The sequence below is a fragment of the Mastomys coucha genome, unplaced genomic scaffold (assembly GCF_008632895.1).
Source record: "Mastomys coucha isolate ucsf_1 unplaced genomic scaffold, UCSF_Mcou_1 pScaffold6, whole genome shotgun sequence".
Classification (NCBI taxonomy): domain Eukaryota; kingdom Metazoa; phylum Chordata; class Mammalia; order Rodentia; family Muridae; genus Mastomys; species Mastomys coucha.
Window position 1 is genome coordinate 46,017,772 of NW_022196912.1, and position 22,785 is coordinate 46,040,556.

The window sequence follows — 22,785 nt, forward strand, 5'->3', positions numbered from 1 at the left end:
TTATACATTTTATACACTAAGATGCTGGAGTGAGCCAGTGTGTCAGAAACTGAACACTGTACAGTGAGGGTCTGCGTGGTACTAGACAAACCTCAAGTAAAGCCTGGGAGACTTTGATTTTTCTTCTGAGGTAACATTCTAAGGCAAAGTAGGAAGTCAAATGCTCCATGAATTTCTAAGCCCTTGAACTTAAAATGGGCAAAATCAGATGCATTTCCTTCAGTGCTTGTGGAGACTTGGCAGGTCCCTGGTGTGTCTGTGTCTATGAACACGCTCAGATAAATATGGGTTAATAGAAAAATATATTTAGAAGAAAATAACATACCAAAAAATAGCCCCCCTCCAAATATAAGACTTACCACTTCTTCATGGGTTGCATTTTCTACATTAATGCCATTAACCTGAACAGATGACAAATGAAGAATTTTGAGGAAAACAGTTGACTGGAATAAGTTTAAAATTTAAAAATGGAATAGAGTTAAAGATTGAAGTTTAAGGTACTGACCTGTAGTACAGCATCTCCTATGAACAACATCTCTGTCTGGTCAGCTGCAGGGTCACAAAAGCAGCAACATTATTAAGGGGATCTTAGAAACCTTTCTTTACAGCAGTTTTAATCAACATGGTGCTTCTAAGAACTGCCATCTACGTGCTTCAGTGTCTGCATACGTTGTGCATGTGACCAAACATGTGTGCTCTGATGTGTTTGCATATTAGTGCTAGTGTGACTGGGAGAAAGCAGTGAAGAAAGTGTGCATACTTGCAGGTAGGTGTGGAATGTGCATTCATATGTATGTACATATATGTGCACACCTATGTATGTATGTATGCCAGTCTGTGTTGTGTGCATTGTATATATATATGAGTTTGTGTGTCTATTCTTATACATGATTGTATGTGGGTGTGGGAAAATGTACAACAACAGTGAGCTAAATGGATGACCAACTTTGAGCATGTTAAGAGACTTGTGATGTGAAGCATAAGTACCACTCCCTCTAAGAATGGATTTGATTGAAGTATGTGCAAAGTGTGGTTCACACTTTTCATCACAGACAATAAGCAAGGAATTTCAGGAGTCATTCAGCATCTCCCTCCCCTCGACATGAATGTGCACAGATTGCTGTCATTGAAGAGGAGGTACTGCACTTTAAAACTGAATGAAATCTCACACACATCTCCACTCAACATCTTCCCTGTTATAGGATGAGAGAGGACTCAATTCAACTGAATGGACTTGCACTATACAAAGCATCTTCTTTCATATATGACTAGAGAGAAGTCTGTTTGAGAGTTTGTTTGAATTTGTAAAGACCTTTCACTATATACTAAAAGAGAATGACCTATTTTTTCCTACACTGGCATCCTCTTTAAACTCTACGTATAGTTTATGAGACAGAGGCAGGGAGAGTTCTCTCAGTCTAGCCTCACTGTTTACACAGTGAGTTCATGACAGCCAGAGTTATACTGTGAGACCCTTTCTCAAAAACAAAACAAAACAAAAACAAAATAAAATAGTCAACCAACCCCAACAAACATGCTATATATAAAATATATTAACAATTGTCTATATTATTTCTACTCATTGACAATATTAAATCAGATGGGAAATAAAATATATCCTCCATATATCTGAATCCAAGCAAGGATGTTTAGTAATCTGGTTCATCTCCAACTGAGGCTTACAACAGACAAGCCCTCACAGACCACATCTTGCTCTGATCAGGCAAGACAAGCCCCCGTGTATTGACCATCTCTTGTGACCAGGCCTCCCTTTGACTAACTACAGATGTTCAGCACTCTCTTTTCCTCCCCTGTCCTTGTTGCCTCTGTTGACCTTCCCAGCCCTCACCATCTCACCCTCCATCTCTTCTTGGCTTTGCATAGCATTTATCTTCAGCTGTACCAGAGTGGGATGGGGCTCAATTAGAATCATTGATCCTCTGGCACACAGGAGGGATCTAAGAGATCTGGGTTGACAAAAGCATCAGCCTGCCAAAATTTAAGACTCAAATTCCATCAAAAGATATTGCATATATAACAGCAGAAGTCTTTACAAGCTTTATCTGTGTTTTCAGGGGTATATGTTTTAGTCTTCTGTTAGAAACATATTGAGAAGGTCTGTTTTGTTCCCAGGATGGACAGAAGACATCAGCTGACACAGAGAGATTTCCCTCATGGAGTAGAGAGGGCAGAAACCGACGTTCAGCCAGGCCTACACCTATATTCCTGTGCTGGGCCAAGTTCATAACTGTACCTCCATACATGCTACCCCTCTTCCTCTGTACCCTGTGCTATGCCATGCTTATATCTGTCCCTTCCTGCTGTACCAGGCCTGCACTCCTGTGCTACACTGCATCCTCATTCCGTTTACATGAGTAATGTTTACCTTGGTTCCTTCCTGCCATGACATGCTAGTTAGTACCTGTATCCCCATACTAAACGAAGCTCCAAATGTTTCGTCCTCCTATGCCAAACCCTGTACCTGTGCTACTGTTTCTGGATTCGGTGTATTCCTGTAGGACTAGAGATTCATTAGATGACAATGGATGGTAGGTGGGGTGGTCTATGCACGGAAGCATTTTCTCCTAATGGCTCTTGCATAGAATAACATTTGACTGGAGAGGAGTTTGCTTTATTAAAACTTATCTCAGGCCATGAGAGTTGCATATCTGATTCAATACATTTCCTGTTTGGAATCAGCTCACAAGCCACGAGAACCTCCATATGGGGGAAGCAGCTATGTCCCATATTCTCCAGAGTGGATGGTGTTATGTTCTGCAAGCTGTGCTGGGTCCAGATGCTCCATGCCAGCTGGGCAACAAAGGGATGGGCCGTAAGACACTACTGCACAATTTTGATATGTACACAGACACCATGTTATAAATTCCCAAGTAATGAAATTAAAATGTCAGCAGTCACCTAGGTAAATAGCAAAGCACTTGAATAAAATTGCAAAAGATTTTGGGAGCCAATGAACATCCTTAAAGAAAATGGGCAAGCCCTCCTTTAAGTAGAAGTCAGGAGAGCAGAAGTCAGTGGTAAGTGTCTGCTGGTTGATTTTTGTCCCTGATGCCTCCTTCTTCTTGCCATAGAAGGCAGTTCTTCTCCCTCCACTAGGAGTTAAAGAAGCAGTGGAGGGAAGTGTTTGAAGAACAGCCAGAGGAAATTGGCCTGTGTTTGCCTCTCCTTCAGGAAGGAAATGCGGACACAGGTGGTCTTCGCATACTGTTTCTTTGTTGTTTGCTTTTTTGTGCTATTTGTGGCAATAACCAGATTTACTAGAACCACCATTCCTTGAATTCAAAGAAAACTGTAAGCTTTATTTCTAGAACGATTGAGGCTCTTATATATGCGATACAAAAATAGTCACACGGCAATTTAGTTAAAAGTGTTATCCACAATTTCACTGAACTTCAAATGATTCCTGCTGCAAATTTAATTCTAGCTAGAAAAAAATGTAGAATAGCTGTCTGCCTTATAGTATAGGTACCCACCATCATTAATAACATCTCAGAATAAAGGTAATATAAGATAACACATAAGGACCCTGCTCAGCTCTCAGTTAAAGCTGAGGAGGTTAGGGATTTGACTGGGGCCATCACGGGGAAGTGGGCAGTGACTCAGTCTCAGATGAACAAATGGTAATTAGAAATATTCTGCAGAGCCCAGTTCCCTACAAGTTGCCTCTAGGTCCTGCTGTATCTGCTCATCTTTCTAAATTCTGACTAGGAAGGCTCAACATCTCCTTTCTCTTCTCTCCCTTTCTGCAGACGCTGGCTACAACCTCCATGTGGTTTTTCTAGTACTTGAGACTTCCTTAGCCTTTCTCAAAAGCACTCTTCCTTACCTTATGACTGACCTTCACATCAACTTAACTCAATGTGGTTTTTTTTCTTTCCTTCTTTATTCCTCTTCCAAGTAGCTAGTGAGAGCCACAGATTTCAAACTCTTATAGAATTGTCCTCCAGCTTAAAAAATGTTTTCCCTCCTGAATCACAAACAAACAAACTTAAGGCAAATGATGTGGTCTGTTATAAAGGACAAACATGGGAGTTGGGTTTGATTTTAATTGTAATACTCCTAAATAATATAATCTATTTCATTGTATTCGACTAAATTTGTGAATTTTTGCTGAATAGTGATTCTGGCTCATCTCTGTGGAATAAAGTCAGTAAGTAATAAACAAAGCCTGATGTACTGTAATCCACACAGGCAACCCATGCATGGAGGTCAGTTGGTAATGAACAGAACCAGCTTTCACTTGTCCCAGGCTTTATTTCTCACTTATTTCTGAAGGACAACTTTGGTGGGTAGAGTATACTTCTTAGCAGTCAGGTTTTTATTTATGCAGTTTCCCTTTGAAGAACTTTGAGTCTGGCATGGTGGTATATGCCTATAATCCCAGTATTTGGGAGTTAGAAGGAGAATCATGAGCTCAAGGTTATTCTCACCTACACACCAAAGTTCAAGACCAGACTGGGCTACCTAAGACCCTGTAACCTTGGACCACAGTACAAGCAGAGGTAGGTACAACTTCCTATAGTGCTGAAGTCTATCTCTCTAATGTTCCTCCACTAGGAATGTAATGTGCTCATGACCCCATTTGGCATGAGTATGGCAGACAATTATCCCTCACTGAGTACAACAAACAACATCAGAGCAATCTGGGCCCAAATAGGGGCACAACTGCATTTTTTTAAATGAATTTCTTTTTAAAAATTAGATGTTTTCTTTATTTACATTGCAAACTTTATTCCCTCTGAAAAACCCCTATCCCATCCCCCTCCCCACTCATTAACCCATCCACTCCCATTTCCCTGTCCTGGCATTTCCCTACACTGGGGCGTCAAGCCTTCATGAGACCAAGGGCCTCTCCTCTCATTGATATCCCACAAGGCTATCCTCTGCTACATATGCAGCTAGAGCCATGGGTTCCTCCACATGTACTCTTTGGTTGGTAGTTTAGACCCTGGGAGCTCTGGGGCTACTGTCGGTTCATATTGTTGTTCCTCCTATGGAGCTGCAAACCCCTTCAGCTCCTTGGGTCCTTTCTCTAGTTCCTCCATTGGGGATTTTGTGCTCAGTCCAATAGTTGGCTGTGAGCATCCACTTCTGTATTTGTCAGGCACTGGAAGAGCCTCTTAGGAGACAGCTATATAAGGCTCTTGTCAGTAAGCACTTGTTGGCATCCACAATAGTGTCTGGGTTTGGTAACTCTATATGGTATGGATCCCTAGGTGGGATAGCCAATTAGATGGCCTTTCCTTCAGTTTCTGCCCTAAACTTTGTCTCTGTATTTCCTACAACGGGTATTTTGATTCCCCTTCTTAGAAGGTCAGAAGTATCCAAATTGTGGTCTTCCTTCTTCTTGAGCTTCATGTAGTCTGTGAATTGTATCTTGGGTATTCCAAACTTCTGGGCTAATATCCACTTATCAGTGAGTGCATGTCATGTGTGTTGTTTTAGCTTACCTCAGTTAGGATGATATTTTCTAATAACTATATTTTTTAGAGGTAAATTTTCTATAAAGAAGAAAAAAAGATGATAATCTTAAAGTTGGATTTTGTCAAAAGAAAACAACAAACAATATAACAGCACTGGAAACCTGTTAAAATAATATGTCCTCTTTGACCATCCTTGTTTCTAGAATAAATGCTGGAGTACCATTCCTGAGATAACCCATGTTTTAAATCCAGGTTTTAAAAAACAAAAGCAAATTCACAACTGCTGAACATTCAAGCTGTGACTTTAAAATACAATTTTCTCAGAATAAACCTATATACAAAACATCCTCTATTTGGTTCTTTTTCTTTGGTGTGTTGGGCCTTGTGCATGTTAAACACAAGCTCTAACCCTGAGCTGTGCAGCCCCCAACCCCCAGCCCTGGCAGATCATCTGTATATGCACACATGTGCACAGCATGTGTACACACATGGGCACAGCATAGTGAGACTTAGATGACATCTGTTCTCACCTTGTACTTCTGCAATTTTTACTTAGTCTTTGTTCTGGCGCTGCTATGGTAATAAAATGTTCACGCATGTTCATTGTTCTGGTGAATCAGGAAAGCAATACACCTGCTTATGCAACCTTTCCTGTGGTGTGACTTTCCCTAGCTCTCTGCCTTACAAACAGAAACCAATTAGGCCTGTCTTCGTCTGCCCCAGGTGTTCTCTACAACCCCTGAACTCCTAGCACATTTTGTCCAGCCACATAGGCCTAGGGTGAGCAGCCAGCTGCAGTGGCTATTTCTTATTTAGTCATTCGTTCAATAACCCTGACTCAAAAACTGGTCAGTCAGATGGGAAATTATGCCATTTCCATCAGAGATGGGGATAAGGAGGACCAGGTGGCCTCATGTTGGGAAGGTGGGTCACTACTACCTACTTCAGGGAACCCACCACAGGAGTTCAATATCCAAATCCTCTTAATTTCCCAAATCCTGCCTCTGTTAAGGTTTTATGGCCTGAGAATTTTCAATTCTTGACCCAAAACAAGGGAGACAGATTTCACTTACTTCCAAGTACGGTACGTCTGAGCAAGTGAGGGAACTGCTGGAAGGGATGATGTCCTCCTTATTCTGGGGACTCCCCAGGGGTAGAAAGAGGGATCTTAGTGGCTATTATTGTTTGAAATTCTTTCTTCTGTGCTAGGGCTAGAACCCAGGCCCTCACACACACTAGAAAGGGCTACATATAACAGCTATAGCCATAGCTTTCTAGAGAGGTGTATGGTTCTTCAAAGGATTCAACATCTTAAAGGGTGGCACAGCTTTAACTTCAATATTAGATAGTACTTTCTGTCTCCCAGAAGGTCCCCCAGAGGCATGAGGCAAGGATCCAGTGACACTGAGTGACTTCAAGAGCAGAAGCAGATGACCCCATGCCTTGGGATCCATGCAGGTTGTGGGTCAGCACCAGGAGGTTTAAGTATCATGTTCTCGGGAAACCTATGTGGGTCCTGACGAGGCTTGAAAAGCCTCCAGGACAATGGTCCAGGGATCTCTAAGGCTCCCATTCAGACAGCCAAGTAACTATAAGGACAAACTCCACACTGTGGCCAGTGACCTGGTTCTGAATTAATTTATAGTAGCTTTTAGTGTTTCTGTTTACCTTTCTTTAGTTTTGCCTTAACTCAGCTGCTGCAGATGAAGGTTCCTACACAGAATTTAAATTAAATCTGAAATAGATAACGTGTGCTTCTGAGCTCTTAAAATATCTCAGAATTCTTTCTGCAGCTTTCACATTTCTCATTCAGCTATGCCGTCAATTTGATTATCCTTGTCAAGTTCTATTTACTCTGATAGGTTTAAAAGCATATCTCTCATTGATGCCTTAACAATGAAGGAACGTTGACATATTCTCCCTTTGATTTGTGGCCCAATTCAGGAGTGAAACAAGAGAATTTCTTATTTGGGTCTAAGGATAGGCTAACCTGAAACCAGAACAAAACTTGTTTGGCACTGTAAATCAAAAAGGAAAAAATTAACATAAAAAAAAAAAATCTGACTTTACATCCTCCTTGCCAGGCAAGGTTCCTTATAACGTACTTCTGACAAGTCCATCCAGACATTGAGACAAGACAGTGTCACATGGCTCCAGACATTCAGAGAGAAGATGTTGTTTTTCCCAGTGGGCCTGAAAGCTCTCATTTTAAATTTCAAGAGCAATTTCTATACAGAATCAAATCAAAGGGAGAGTGATACACACTTAAGGGAAAGTCTTTCATTTGAAAAGTGAGGTGACAGGCATGGAGCTGCCTCCAACTCAGATGTGGGCAGTGACCATGATGCTCCAGGGCATGTGGACAGTGGAGCCATGAACACATCCATGAAGCTAAACATTATTGTTATTGAATTAAATAACATTTAACAGTTTAATGGAAATATGGGAATCAGAGAAGTAGAAGTGTTCAGGCCTAATATTAATATTATATATTCAGCATTACAAATGAAAAATATCAAATGGGAAAAAACAATCCTAATGACAAGAATGTGCAGGGACTCGATGACAGGCACTGATGATGGCGAAGGTTGTGGAGAAGATTAGTATATTTCTATCTACCTACCTATCTATTTACTATTATCTGTCTCTCTACCACCTGTCAATATACCATCTATCATATATCATCCATATTTCAATTTACTATCATTTATCGTTCATCATTTATAACTCATCAGTTGACTGATATCTACCTATCTATCCACATATCCATATATCCATGCATGCATGCATCTATCCATCCATTCATCCAGAACTTATCTATCCAGTCTTATGCATTCATCAATCTATCCACCTAAATTACAGAAATGGTTTTTTTGGGTGTTACCTCCCCACTTTAGCTCAGCCATCGGACTCTGGCAGTCTCTGCTTGGAGGCTACCACCTGGGGAGCTAAGACAAAAGCTCTCTGCAGACTGTCAGTTCTTCTTTGAAGCAGCTGCCTGGAAATTCACACTGAGATGGGAACAGCCTACCCTCTGGAGACCTTCTGAGTTGCTGGGGACTTTGGTGCCTGATTTCTTCTGCAGTGTTTATGTTATGCAAATATCATGTAACTTAGAGATTCCTGTACCTATATATATTCTGGATATTCTAAATAAAGTATGAAGCCTTGATTGGGACACAACTTGGCTTTGTGTTTTCTTTTGCATCCTGAACCCTATATTTCAAGTCCTTCGGTCCTTCACCTGAGAGAACCCAAGTTCATGAAACTGTGGGACAGTTTCACCTGGGTACATGTGTAAACATCTTCAGGAACAACATATCAAGGCCTGTGCTCAGCCTGACACTAAACCACAGTCCAAATTACAAGTCAGCCTTTGTAAGATCTCATTGCTAGCAGAAGGCTTTTGCCCACACTTCACCTGCATATCCCATAAAAGAATAAAAATTGATCCTAGTTCATTTCTCCAGTTTGTCTGAGTGTAGTTCTCTGTCTTTACTAACTGCTCCATTTGTCTTCTGAATACAGGAATCAGACCAGTGCAGGGCCCACACCTATTCAGGTTATTAAGAAACAATAATTGGGACAGTCTGCAGAGGTGAGCAGCAGGTGGTACCCTGAGCCCTATTGTCTAGCTCTGGGCTTGCTCTTCAGTCCAAAAGAGCCTTGCAGAACCTCAAGAGTGTCCTGCTTCATAGTAGTAACCTTCAGAGGCCCCTAAACTAACTGGCTTGGAATCCTGCCCATCTGCCCATCTGCCCATCCTAGTTGGATCTGCCTGCCATCACAGTTGGTCCACCTGGGGCAGCCTGCAGAGATGATTGGCTGGCTTTAAAATTAACTCAAAGAAATCAGTAGCTCTCCTTTATACAAACAATAAACAGGCTGAGAATGAAGTTAGGCAAACAATAGCCACAAATAATACAAAATATCTAGGTGTAACTCTAACCAAGCAAATGAAAGACCTGTATGACAAGAACTTTATAAGTCTCCAAAAAAGAAATTGAGGAAGATATCAGAAGATAGAAAGATCTTCTATGTTCATGCATTGGTAGGACAACTATTGTAAAAACTGCAATCTTCAGATTCAATGCAATTCCCATCAAAATTCTAACACAATTCTTTATAGATCTTGAAAGAACAATTCTCAGCTTCATATGCTAAAACAAAACAACAACAACAAGAAGAACAACAACAACACTAAAATAGCTAAAACAACCCTGAACAATAAAAGAACTTCTGGAGGTATTACCATTATCTAAAGCTGTACTACAGACCAATAATAATAAAACTGCTGTACTACAGACCAATAATAATAAAACCGCATGGTATTGGTATAGAAAGGGACAGGTTGATCAATGAAATTGAATTGAACACCTAGAAATCAACCCACACACCTATGTGGGTTTATTTGATTTTTTTGACAAAGAAGCCAAAACAATACAATGGAGAAAGAAAGAGCATCTTCAACAATTATGCTGGTCTAACTGGATGTCTTCATGTAGATGAATGCAAATATATCCATATTTATCACCCTACACAAAACTCAAGTCCAAATGAATCAAAGAACTCAGTGTAAAACCAGATACATTAAATCTAATAGAACAGAAAGGGAGGACTATCCTTGTACTCATTGGTACAGTAGACAACTTCCTGAATAGAACACCAATGGCTCAGGCATTAAGGTCAAGAATTAATAAATGGAACCTCATGAAACTGAAAAGCTTCTGTAAGTCAAAGAACACCATCATTAGGACAAAATGACAGCCTACAGATTGGGAAAAGATCTTTGTTGACATCTGACAGCAGGCCAATACCCAAAATATAGAAAGAACTCTAGAAGTTAGATACCAACAATCCAAATAACCCAATTTAAAGATGTGGGTAGAGAGCTAAACAGAGAATTCTCAAAAGAGAAATCTCTAATGCCCAGGAAACACCTAAAGAAATGTTCAAAGTCTTTAGTCATCAGGAAAATGTAAACCAAAACCACTCTAAGATTCCACCTTTCACCCATCGAAATGGCTAAAACTCAAAGTCAGCACATGCTGGCGAAGGGATTAAATTAAGTTTACTCAGCCGGGCAGTGGTGGTGCATGCCTTTAATTCCAGCACTCGGGAGGCAGAGGCAGGAGGATTTCTGAGTTCGAGGCCAGCCTGGTCTACAGAGTGAGTTCCAGGACAGCCAGGGCTATACAGAGAAACCTTGTCTCCAAAAAAAAAAAAAAAGTTTACTCAACTGCTCTGTACTCATGGTGAGAGACTGGGTAAGCCATCATTTCTACTTCTTTCCTGACCTGTAAAATGAGCAAAAGCTTCTATGCCATTTGTCAGCTTTTCAGGAAGTTCTTTTCATACATTGAAGTTATAATCACCATTTCTAACTTCAAAAGCTTTTCTTCGTGATCTCTATGTAGTTTGTCCTGGATTCTAAAACTTTGCCAAATCAAAAATATCATCACTAAGTTTTATTCAATTACCAAGGAAAATGTCACTCTATCTTTGAAAGATCAGGTGAGTGACAGCCAGTATCATGGAGAGAGTAACAGGGGTATTAGTGAGCTAAGTGACAGATGACCTTCTATTAAGATGGACATTTAGCTCAAGGTATCCTGTGCCTCTGTAACCTCACCCTACATGTACATGTTACACGTGTATTACAAAGCAACATGAGGCAATCTGAGTAGTCGGTGGGAGTGTGTTTGCATGCTAGGTAGGATACGAATGATGAGAGGAAGGTAGATCCCCTGTGAGAATGCCAGTGTGGCTGTAGATAGGAGCTAGGTTAGTATCAGTGACACAAAGAGGGGCTTAAAAGCCAGGTGGTTCCACTTGTAGAGCAACTGAGAGTCATTGTCCCTTTATGGACAGTGGGGGTGGGGTTGTGGGGGGAAACAACAGGTCACATAGCAGAATTATGTCCAAAAAAGGTAATGGGAATTTATATCCTTAATGTTAGCATCTCGTTCCAATGACACAATCTCACTCTAGCAAAATGTATGCAAGACCTTTACAGAAAGGTGTGAAACTTGTTGCCATTGGGGGAGTGGGACATTTGTGGCTTTTCCTCAGTATGGCCAAGGTCCACAGGCAGCCATCATAATGACCCTGCAGCCTGGAGTCTTGAACAGACAAATTTTGTCACATGGACTCCAGATGCCTCTCTGGATGGAAAAAGCAAGTATCCACAGCTGAATGCCCAAGTGGCTCAGCCTGATCTCATGAGAAGCTGGTGGAGCTTCCTCTTAGGACATGACCGCCACGTACTCAGTTCTAAGTGACCGATATTTGCTACTCTGTGGCCACTCTAGTGTTAGGAGGAATGAGAAATTGTTCTTTCCTTGGGTTTTGACACATTCCGTTCTCAGCTTTAGATCTTGTCAGCCATATTGCTGCCTGCCTGTAGCAACCCTCTGCTCAGAATTCCTGAAGAGAGACAAGAAAGCATGGGCAGGACAGGGGAATGCTACTTGTCAGAGTGATAGGTTGGTAAGAAAAAGCAGTGTCTTCATCAACAGGAGTAAGGCTCCTAGACTCTCAGAGAACCCAATAAGTCAAAGAACTGAGGAACTTGTGCAAGCCTGTGTAGCCACCAGGGAGCCAACCCATAGTTTCACAGACAGGTATGGGAGACAGCTCTGGTGGCTGTTACTAAACAAGAAATCCCAGCTCTTCCACTCAACCATCTTCTACAATGAGGACATTAAAGTAAAATAGGGCATTAGATTTCTCAAGACCCATTTGAGGCCTCAGTGTGTCTTTCCAGGGCCATGAATGTTCTTCCTGGTCCTATAGAGGTCACTCTGGCATGTGACAGAACCCAGCTCTCCTCACATGAGAATCAAAGGCCAGTCAAATATGCTGCATATTGCAATTGAAAAGATATATAAACTTCCATCTTGCTAAATTTATATATTTTTTAAATTATTTATTTATGTATTTAAGTGTATGGGTGTCTTGTCTGACAATGCATGTCAGAAGAAGGCATCAGATCCAATGGTTGTGAACCACCATGAGGTTTCTGGGACCTCTGGAAGAGCAGCCAGTGCTCTTAATTACTGATCTATCTCCCCAGTCCTTACATTTATATTTTTATGATTATATGCTTGAGGCTTCTTAACATAATACGTATTTGAAATGAACATATGTTTATATATGCATGTACATATAAAGATCAGAGCTAAAATGAATATGTGTACTAATATATACAAATATAGCAAATATTAGATAAATAGGTGAGAGTAAGTAGATAAAGGGGCAGATAGAAGAAAATAAACAGAAAGATGGACCGAGAGACTACAGATGAATTCACAGACAATTTAATGACAGATGAATAGATTTCCATCTGTGATTCAGTACAGCTTTCCTCACTAGGCCATGAGCTTCCTAGGCTAAGCATCTTGTGCTGTCCAATTCTGTGTCCTGAGAGCCAGCAAGAAACTAGACAATCATGATGGAATTGCACAAGGAAAGGAAGGTGAACAGAGAGAACTCACAAGGTTACCAGAGGCTGCCGCAGCTGCATGTGTCCTGCCTACTGCCCTTTGCTGTTTCTGGTGGCTGTCTTTCTTTGTGTGGTTAACAACGTAGCAAACTCCATGTCAACTTAGACATTCCTACATGGGGTAAGAGCTATCTTCTGTCCTATATGGAAGAAAGTAAAATTATGGCAGGCATGGCAGCCTCTGAGATCCTCTATTTGAAGGGGTTTATCATACAAAAGATACTGTAGTTTTACAATCAGAGCTCAGAGCAAGGAGAACTTTATGATGCTATTTCTAACATTTTCATTCTAGTTGGTAACAACTTTTTACAGACAGTGCTGACACATCTTTACTTACCACTACACATTTTCAATATTAAAATGGGCTACGATACATAGTGGAGTAACCTGGAAAGACAATCAAAGGTCATGTCCCGTCTCAGTGTGTCAGTAGCTCTTTTGCTTGCCTCCTAATTGATTATGTATCCTCAACTCCCAAATCTGTCTTTCATGTTGCTCCCAATAGTCCCCAGTCAAGGACAAAGACTCCTTATCTAGTACTGAGCCATATTCTGAGGAAGGTGAGCTTGGGACCTGCTCCCCAGTTCTTTTCTTCTCTTCTAACCCACAAAACTACAGCACAAAACCACACCATGTAGTGAGTCTTCTATGTTCCATGTTAAATAAGAACAAAATAGACCAGAGAGGAGGATAGCTTGAAAGATTGGTAACAAAGTAGGTTATCTATCAAAATGGGAAGAATCGTCTATGAACACAAGCAAAGAGAAGATGGCTCAGTGGTGTATATGGGGCAGTGATGTCCATGGGCCAGGGTGGTCAGGTATCCTAGAGAGTCTAGTTGAAGAAGGGGGACCTTGGTTGGTAAAACTTGAGAGAACGAATATAAGTCAAGCAAGCCCCTGTGTTTTCATACAGGAACTACCATGTTCTCCACATTAAGAAGATAGAGTCTTTGTCTCCTGAAAGGAAGATATACCCTGAAGCTTAGGGTAAAAGAAAAAGCTTTCATAGTAAGTCATAGCAAGTGAGTTCCTCAACTTCTCAGGGTGTGAATTTGTGTTCCAACTCTAATCAGAGAGACAGAAAGGAAAGAATATGATGTGGTTTCTCTCTTAGGAGAGGGAAGTGGCATTACTTGGTGATAACACACATTTCACTCTTAAACCTGGAATAAATATTTACCATCCTTCAACCCAGATGTCCTACTGCATGCATGAGACAAAAGCCTGAAGGTAGGCAGATACATATCAAAACTGCTGTACACAGCACATGTCCTCCTTGGTTGTAAAAGCAAATGTTCTTTCTTCAAGGCACTGAAGACTGAGCATATTTTACCACCATACTCTTCCCTACTGGATAAACTACATGCTTCCACAAAGCATATACCCAGAACCACAGACATGGAGGACGAAAGCAAATGTCTGGGCTCAAGTTGCACTAACCAGGCTATTTTACCATTTCTCTTTTTCCAAATGCTCATGATAATGAAAAACTCAAACCTTAAGGGAATGTGTGCACCTGGAGAAGTACTTTTCACTTCTTAAAAAAGCAAGTTTAAATATAAAAATGTTTGAGGTAAGCAACTATCTTAATTACTTTTCTATTACAGTAATAAGAGACTATGACCAAGGTAACTTACAGAAGGCATATTTAATCTGGGGAGCTATAGTTCCTGAGTGATAGAGCCTAAGACTATCATGGTGAGTAGTATGGCAGCAGGCAGCAGACGGGCAAGGTGCTGAAGCAGGAGCTGAGAGCTTACATCTGGTCAACGTCACAAAGCAGAGAGAGCTAAGTGGGACTGGCATGGGGTTTTGAAGCCTCAAAGTTGGTCCTTAGTGATGTGCTTCCTTCAACAAGGCCACACACTTCCTACTCCTTCTTAAATAGTTCTATTAACTGTGGGTCAAGCATTTAAATATATGACCCCACAGGGGACACTCTGATTCAAACCACCAATGATCTAGTTAATTCATTTGAGGTAGTCAATAAAATTCTGTATTCAGTTAAATAACTAATAATCAGAATAATCTATATGTGAATAATTCTGGACTTATACCTAAGGTTATCTGAAATGCTGTTTTAAACCTATCCTCTATCAATACTATAAGATATGATTACATTAAGTATCACTCAGTCTTACAAAACAGTAACCCAGAAAAGGAGTAATACAAAGAATGTTCAGGAGTAAATGAAGAAGAAGCAGAGATGTAAACTATTGCACCAACTGCAGTGTTGTACAGAACAGTGAAGCCAGAAACCAGGAATGGACATGGAGGCAAGAGCATCTTACAGTTACTGATGTTTATCCTTGGAAACTCTTCTAGGTGTCTACACTTGAGTGTCCCCATTTAAAATATGGGGATGATCCCAGCAGGAACTCATGAGGTCTGTAGAAATCACTCCATGAGATACAGAACATGGAATTGCCCACTTGAATTTTAATGTTTTTATTTGAACTAGAGCCACACGCAGCTATTGTGTTTTCCTCTCCTTTTATGACGTATTCTATGAAAACAGGTTAGTCTTTCCACTACTCTCAATACCAACACCAATGCTTATCATAGTGTGAACACTAAGAGAAAAAAGAGAGGGAAGGAAGAGGGGGAAAGGAAGGAAGGAATGGAGCAAGGGCTGTAATTATGCTACTCATGGGTGTTTTTGCCTGTTAGATGGAGTTTTTTAATTACCAAATGAATCAGTTACAGACATGTACAAATTTGACTTGACATAGGTAAGAAATCAAAGGAACTAAATTTTGTGATGAAGTTTTAATGCTCTTAAATTATTTTCAAGATTACTTTAATAAAACATGTGATGATAAATCTTTCTCTCATGATGTCAAAATCACACCATATATTATTAGGGATTTAGAGACAGAGATGCTCAGACTAGTATCTGCTCTGTGGACAGTCTCAGGATCATCTGGTCTCCTAGCCACAGGAGATCCAGACCTGTAAGTCTTTGGGCCTCTGAGATCCTAGTGGAGCTAGGGTTATCCTCATCTGAATCCTAGGGTAGGTTCTAAGTGTGTGGTCTGAATTCTACGACCTTATGACATTCCTGTAAGGTGTCATCAGGATCTGTAATTGGGTCATGCTCGGTAACTTGCCTCTAGGATTCACATTCTGCAGGAAAGGAGATGAGAAAGATTGCCGCCTAAAGGATGGGAGAGCCAGAGGCGAATCCATGGCATTCTTTCCTTCTCAACTCCTGTGCTCTCTTTCAGCCATATCCTCAGCATCATCTCTATCCATGTGCCCTTAGGAAGTTGCCTTGGTTCCATCAATTCAAATTAAATCCTTCTTTATCTGATTCCCCATCTCCGTTGGTGTCCTATGAACCTTACTAAGCATTACACTCCTCTGGACAGCTCATGCAACTGACATGGGATATTGAGTTCCTGCCCTTTCCTTCACCTGACTCCACAGGGCCAGTGAAGTCACTTTATCAAAGTAATTGCCACTCACCTGTTTTACAGTCAGCACAGGGTGCTCACTCTCTGTCTTCCAACTACCATGGTTCACCCTCCGCAGTCTAACACTGCATCTACAAAGGGCATCTGGGCTCTTGACCATTTGCTCTCAAGCACAGCAGAGTCCTTTGCATCATTCCCCTGTGTACCCTTAGCCTGCATGTGATGTTCTTACTGCTGCACCTGCATGTAGTCTCCATACAGCTGCTGAATGTTTTTCAAGTGCAAAACAAACCTTACCATTTCACTTTTTAAGAGATTTCATGTGGCACCTCTTAATCATTAAAACAAAACCATTACTTACACAGAAAAATAATTTTTAAAAAGCCATGTTTTCTTACTCTCTCATGCTTAACATCCTATATATGCCATGTGGTTCCTGTTCTCTGAATGTACATGGCAGATAAATTCATTACCAGTACTTCCAGCTATGTACAAGTCCTGCAGCAGAAAACTTCAGTCTCTGCTCTAATACCCCGGAGAGCTATTTGTTGAACAACATTGGACAAATTCTTTGGAAACATATGAGAACTCCTGATTTCGTATTCTTTGATCCAACAGGTTATTTCAACATTGTTCCCAAGAGCAAGACAGAAGAAGCAGCCCGAGAGGCATTTGTGGTTAGAGTGAGAACTAGAGAATGCTCTTATTCTGTAGGCCTTCCTTCTAGGTATGCTGCAACACCCATTCAAGTCAGGACGGGTGTTTTGGAGCAAGCTGGGATATAGGCAGTTTCTCTTGAAATAAGCAGGTATTACCAGCCTCAATGTCTTGTTCTGATTTCTAGTTTTCCTACCCAATTCCTAGCCTGTCTGAAGACTCCATACTTCATTGGATGATAGTGTATACTTTGCATGTCCACATTTATCCATGTTTCTCATGTCTGGGAATAGCTAAGCATCTGATGCCTTCATGCACTAGTGATTAATGTACCTACTGCTACGAGGCCAATCCTCCAGGGCTCCTGCAACATTGGGCATTAAGTACCATAGTCCTCACCATCTTCTTCATGTGGAGGGCACAACCCTGTCAGCCTCACATAGAGATACAGGGTGAGCCAGCCTTCCTTTGCATATGACCTTGAGTCTGTGTCATACATTAAGACATTAAGTGAGAATAAATCCTAACCCTAACTGCAACCAAAATGCTTATATTTCCTTTAGACATTTTATATAAGATACTACAGGATATTAGAAATAGAAGATGAACAAAATGAAGACATGAAGGAAGGTGTCTTTGAGACACTGCATCAAAGCACTGAGAACATCCTGTAGGAAAGGGCCCAGGGCAGGATAACATGGTCAACAGATTCTCAGGTTTGGATGTTTGCAACAATGCTAGCTGTCGGATGGAAAGAGGCATGTGAGGTGACTTCACTTCAAGCCTGGCTAGAGTGGGAGAGTTAAGTGAGAGGCCTCCAGAGAGCTGAAGAAAAGGGTTCCCTTACTAAGAGCACCGTGCTAGTGTGCCACACTCTAGACAGCTCCATTTGCAGCCTTCTAGGTCCCGTTCCCTCTGACAACACACATCCAGTCACAGTAACCAGGCACGGGGGGGATTCAAAGAAGCTCACATAGGCCCCTGTTCTCAAAAACACAGCCCCAATTCCACTTTTCAGTTGTCTTAGGCAGCCTCCTGCCCCAAGACTTTCTTTCTCAATTGAGCATAAAATTCTCCATGGACTTTTATCTGTTGCTTAGTCTAATTCCTTTTTGAAGCATTTCCTATCCACAAGTAAAAGAATGCACCATTGAAAAAGAACTGATAATGTTTACAAAGATTACCTATATAGAGAGAAATGCACACGAGCAATCTTCCTTCAATTATTAATCAGCCAAGCAGATGGTTGACAGGGGCACAGAAGTAATTAAACAGCTAACACACAAGAGAATTGATTTATTCCTCGCTTATAGGATTTTACTTTCAATGCACCAGAGCCTGCACTTCTGCAAAGTGTGTCAGCTCCACAATTACATTTGATAAACAACACAGATTCTTTAGTCCAATTTAACTGCAGCATTTGTTTCTAAATGCTTTAAAAATCTCAAAAAGAATGATTATTTGATTCCGAGCACTGTATAACTCTTTCACTTTCCTGCTTGCCAAGGTTAGAACTAAGCTCATATTTTCTGATCAAATGAAATTTCCTGGCCCCACCAAGGGGGAAAATATATGCATACTAATGTGTGCTTTCATTTTTTTCTATTCTGACCCACAGGTGGTATCTTCCATCCTCCTGCCTCTGGGGAACACAGAAAGCTGCATTCTTAGGCTTACTGGTTCTCAATCCTAATTAGATGTCCTATCTGCTGTAAGCAGGGCTTATCACCTTGCTCAGAAACAGGCCAAGTGTATCCCTGCATTGACTCCCAAATGTCCTAGGTGAGAACAAGTTTTCATGTAGATTCTAGTTTTATAATGAACCATTTGAACGCTCATCTCCTTCTCAAAAATGTATTTAAAGGTGTCATGGGGCTCCATAGTTCCTCTGAAAATTCACCTTTTCTTTGAACTGTCTCTGCAACAATTCCATGCCTTCTGTGATCTCTGTCAGTGGTTTGAATGGGTCTATGACACAGATTTCCTGAAACTTAGGCCATTAAAGTACTCCACCTACATTTTTCTGTGCAAAGCTAATTGCATCGGACCAAGTTGGGTTCTTGGTCTAGTACAGTCAGGTGAAATGAATGAGGAGGTTTTAAAAGACAGTTCAAGCTTATTCTCCTGTCCACCCTCTACACCCTTTGTTTCCAACAGGGATAGAGTCAGGGGCATAGGAATCCTTGGTGGCTGGCCACCCCAGCTTCTGTCTCAGTTTGAGGTGTGAGAGCTCACCAAACTGACCACATGTCCAGGTGTCCTGACTTAGTTCCTTTTCAAGTTGAGACCTAAGTAGGCATGTTAACCCCCGAATCACCAGACTACAAGGGATCTCCATATTAACTCCAGCATACCAGTCTCTAGGGACAGAGCTCTCCAGGCAGAGGGTTGGTTTGGGATGACAAAGCTGGAGGAAGGGCAGAGGAAACGATTATGAGAATGCCCAGTAAGAAAGCCATTTTGTGACATCAAAAAATACCCCCGGTTTGCTAAGAATTACCTGTCCCTTAAGGATGTTCCGCTCTCACCTTTTCCTGTGTGATGGTGTCCTCTAACCATTAGTTCTGTCATTACTAATCAAGGCTGGTACCCCTGTGATGGGCTGAGGTGATACTTAATGCCATGATGCCCATGTACCTTGGTTCCAAGCAGGAGATTTTTCACTTCCCTTCTGGGTTACTCTTGAGCATGTCTAGAGCTCTACAATGGGTATATTACTTTCATGCCTATTGGCTCTTACCAGAGATGCCAGGGGGCACTTTAGGGTTTCAGTCTATATTGAAGTATCCTTAGCTTTAAACCAACTATAAGAAACCCATTTCCCAGACCTGTAGTAGTAGTAAGTGATCTCTGTAGCATATCACATAGCAGATAGTGTCTTATGGGCTAGCAGGGTCAGCATAAATAGAAAGAGCAGCCAGCATGTATCAGATGACTAAACACATCTTCTGAAAAGACACACAGCTATAGCAATGAAGTGTAGCTTATAGAATGTAGCCAAATACGTGTGTGCTCATTTCTAACACTTTAAAAGCCATTTTCTTATACTGGTTACAATTTCATGCCTGTCACTGGAACCAGTCTTACCTGCTTGGTCTTTGAATATTTTGGATATGACGACAGGGACTCCATGCTCTGCTCCTCCCTAGAAGGCAGAGATATGAGAAGAATAGAGTTATCAGGGATGACACTGAGGGCTTTGGGACCTGAGGGGCAGAGCTGGCAAGAAAACAAACTCATACCTTGATACTTAGGCCCAGGCCACCCACAGGTTGTCTGTGAAGTGTAACAGTTCTGTGCTTTAAAAAATTTTAGGAGAAAAATAAGTTTAGGTCACAATGCAGTATCAGAGAATAAGCAAAAAATGCATATATAACTTCCCAATTAAAACTTGAACAATTCGTTTATTTATTTTTTTCTTTTTTGCTTTTTATTGGATATTTTCTTTATTTACATTTCAAATGTTATCCCCTTTCCTGGTTTCCCTCTCTCCCTGAAACACCCTATCACATCCTCCCCTGTTTCAATGAGGGTGTTCCTCCACCCATCCACCCACCTCCACCTCCCTGTCCTCAATTCTCCTACACTGGGGCATCTATTGAACTTTCATAGGACCAAGGACTTCTTCTTTCATGATGCACGACAAAGCCATCCTCTCCTACATATGCAGCTGGAGCCAAGTGTACTCCTTTGTTTATGGCTTAGTCCCTGGGAGTTCTGGGGGGTCTGGTTGGTTGATATTGCTGTTCTTCCTATGGGGTTGTAAACCCCTTGAACTCCTTCAGTCCTTTCTCTAACTCCTCTATTGGGGACCCCACACTCAGTCCAATGGTTGGCTGTGAATATCCACTTCTGTATTTGTAAGGCTCTGTCAGGGCCCCTTGGGGGACAGCCATATCAGGTTCCTTTCAGCATGCACTTCTTGGCATCCACAAGAGTGTCTGGGTTTGGTAACTGTATATGGGATGAGTCCCCAGGTGGGGACCTGGATAGCCTTTCCTTTAGTCTCTGGTCTACACTTTATCTCCATATTTGTTCTTGTGAGTATTTTGTTCTCCTTCTAAGAAGGACCAAAGCACCCACACTTTGGTCTTCCTTCTTATTGAGCTTCTTGTGGTCTGTGAATTGTATCCTGGTTATTTGGAGCTTTGGGGCTAATATCCACTTATAAGTGAGTGAATACCATGTGTATTCTTTTGTGATTGGGTTACCTCACTCAGGATAATATTTTCTAGGTCCATCCTGTTGCCTAAGAATTTCATGAAGTCATTGTTTTTAATAGCTGAGTAAATGTAGCCATTGTGTAAATGTACCACATTTTCTGTATCCACTCCTTTGTTGAGGGGCAACTGGGTTCTTTCCAGCTCCTGGCTATTATAAATAAGGCTGCTATAAACATAGTAGAGCATGTGTGTTATTACATGTTGGATCATCTTCTGGGTATATGCTCAGGAGTGGTATAGCTGTGGCCTCAAGTAGTACTATGCCCAATTTTCTGAGAAACCACCAAACTGATTTCAGAAGTGGTTGTACCAGCTTGCAATCCCACCAACAATAGAGGAGTGTTCCTCTTTCTCCACATCCTCACCAGTCCCTGGCTGCAAGCTGTATTACAGAGCAATAGTGATAAAACAAACAAACAAACAAAAACAACTGCATGGTATTGGTACAGACACAGGCAGGAAGATCAATGGAATAGAACTGAAGACCCAGAAATGAACCCACACACATATGGTCACTTGATCTTTGACAAAAGAGCTAAAACCATCGAGTGGAAAAAAGACAGCATTTTAAACAAATGGTGCTGGTTCAACTGGCGGTTAGCATGTAGGAAAACTGCAACTTGATCCATTCTTATCTCCTTGTACGAAGCTCATGTCCAAGGGGATCAAGGACCTCCACATAAAACCAGATACACTGAAACTAATAGAGGAGAAAGTGGGGAAGAGCCTCAAACACATGGGCATAGGAGAAAAAATTTCTAGAAAGAACACCTATGGCTTATGATCTAAGATCAATATACTGGCTGGTTTTGTGTGTCAACTTGACACAGGCTGGAGTTAACACAGAGAAGGGAGCTTCAGTTGGGGAAGTGCCTCCATGAGACCCAGCTGTGGGGCACTTTCTCAATTAGTGATCAAGGGGGTAGGGCCCCTTGTGGGTGGTGCCATCCCTGGGCTGGAAGTCTTGGGTTCTATAAGAGAGCAGGCTGAGCAAGCCAGAAGAAGCAAGCCAGTAAGGAACATCTCTACATGGCCTCTGCATCAGCTCTTGCCTCCTGACCTGTTTGAGTTCCAGTCCTGACTTCCTCTGGTGATCAACAGCAATGTGGAAGTAAGTTAAATAAACCCTTTCCTCCCCAACTTGCTTCTTGGTCATGATGTTTGTGCAGGAATAGAAACCCTGACTAAGACAATCAAGAATTAACAAATGGCACCTCATAAAATTGGAAAGCTTCTGTAAGGCAAAGGACACTATCAATAGGACAAAAAGGCAACCAACAGATTGGGAAAAGATTTTTACCAATCGTCCATCTGATAGAGGCTAATATCTAATATATACAAAGAAGTCAAGAAGTTATACTCCAGAGAACCAAATAACCTTATTAAAAATGGGGTACAGTAGCCAGGCGGTAGTATCGCACACCTTTAATCCCAGCACTTGGGAGGCAGAGGCACGTGGATATCTGGATTTCTGAGTTTGATGCCAGCCTGCTCTACAGAGTGAGTACCAGAACAGCAAGGACAACACAGAGAAACCCT

At 41.4% G+C, this 22,785-nt stretch overlaps 1 protein-coding gene across 1 annotated transcript in view; it reads right to left on the reverse strand.

Annotated features, from left to right (window-relative positions):
* Positions 1–22,785, reverse strand: part of Sntg2 (syntrophin gamma 2) — a 199,700-nt gene that overhangs the window by 110,393 nt on the left and 66,522 nt on the right. Inside the window, exons 3-6 of the mRNA XM_031356509.1 lie at positions 20,266–20,322; positions 20,111–20,168; positions 506–549; positions 360–401 (exon numbers count right to left, since the gene is read on the reverse strand). Of these exons, the coding sequence (XP_031212369.1) occupies positions 360–401; positions 506–549; positions 20,111–20,168; positions 20,266–20,322 (201 nt within the window). The remainder of the gene's footprint in view (positions 1–359; positions 402–505; positions 550–20,110; positions 20,169–20,265; positions 20,323–22,785) is intronic.